We start from the raw sequence: 469 nt of genomic DNA, 5'->3' as shown, positions 1-469 counted from the left end.
TGGCTGCCGGGACGGCTCAGGTTGCGGGGGGCGTCGGCGGGCGGGGGACCGCCGCCGGCGGCGGACGGCCCCGTCGGGTAAGGCGCCGCCCATCGAGCCGCTTGGGGGCTTTTGAAGAGCACGTCCGAGTCAAAGGGCCCCCCTTGTGCTCTCTGCGTCTTGAATCCAGTCCGGTCAAGAGCGAGCCGGACCGAATGTGTGGCCCTTTCGCGCAGGCGGCGGGGCGCGCGGCGGCCTCGCCCGCTCGCGAGAAACGACGACGTTTACCTTCGTGGATGATGATGACGGCGGCCGTCCGGACGCCCGCCTCCCCCGGTCGTCGAGGTAACGGAGCGCGCCGCGGCGAGGACCTCCAGACGAAAGTCAAGAGGCGACGGAAGGAAGACGGACGTGCAGTTGAGTCGCGGCAAAAACACGCCGACGGTGACGGCGAAGGCGTGTCCCCATTTTGAGTTTTTTTTTTTTTTTT

The 469-nt window shown here is 67.2% G+C and overlaps 1 protein-coding gene across 1 annotated transcript in view; it reads left to right on the top strand.

Moving 5' to 3' along the window:
* Positions 1-469, top strand: part of aplf (aprataxin and PNKP like factor) — an 18,935-nt gene that overhangs the window by 528 nt on the left and 17,938 nt on the right. The window contains exons 4-5 of the mRNA XM_019889630.1: positions 21-77; positions 170-324. Of these exons, the coding sequence (XP_019745189.1) occupies positions 21-77; positions 170-324 (212 nt within the window). The remainder of the gene's footprint in view (positions 1-20; positions 78-169; positions 325-469) is intronic.

This window comes from Hippocampus comes, unplaced genomic scaffold (genome assembly GCF_001891065.2).
Source record: "Hippocampus comes isolate QL1 unplaced genomic scaffold, H_comes_QL1_v1.1 scaffold301, whole genome shotgun sequence".
NCBI lineage: Eukaryota > Metazoa > Chordata > Actinopteri > Syngnathiformes > Syngnathidae > Hippocampus > Hippocampus comes.
This window is presented reverse-complemented; position numbering and strand designations above follow the sequence as displayed.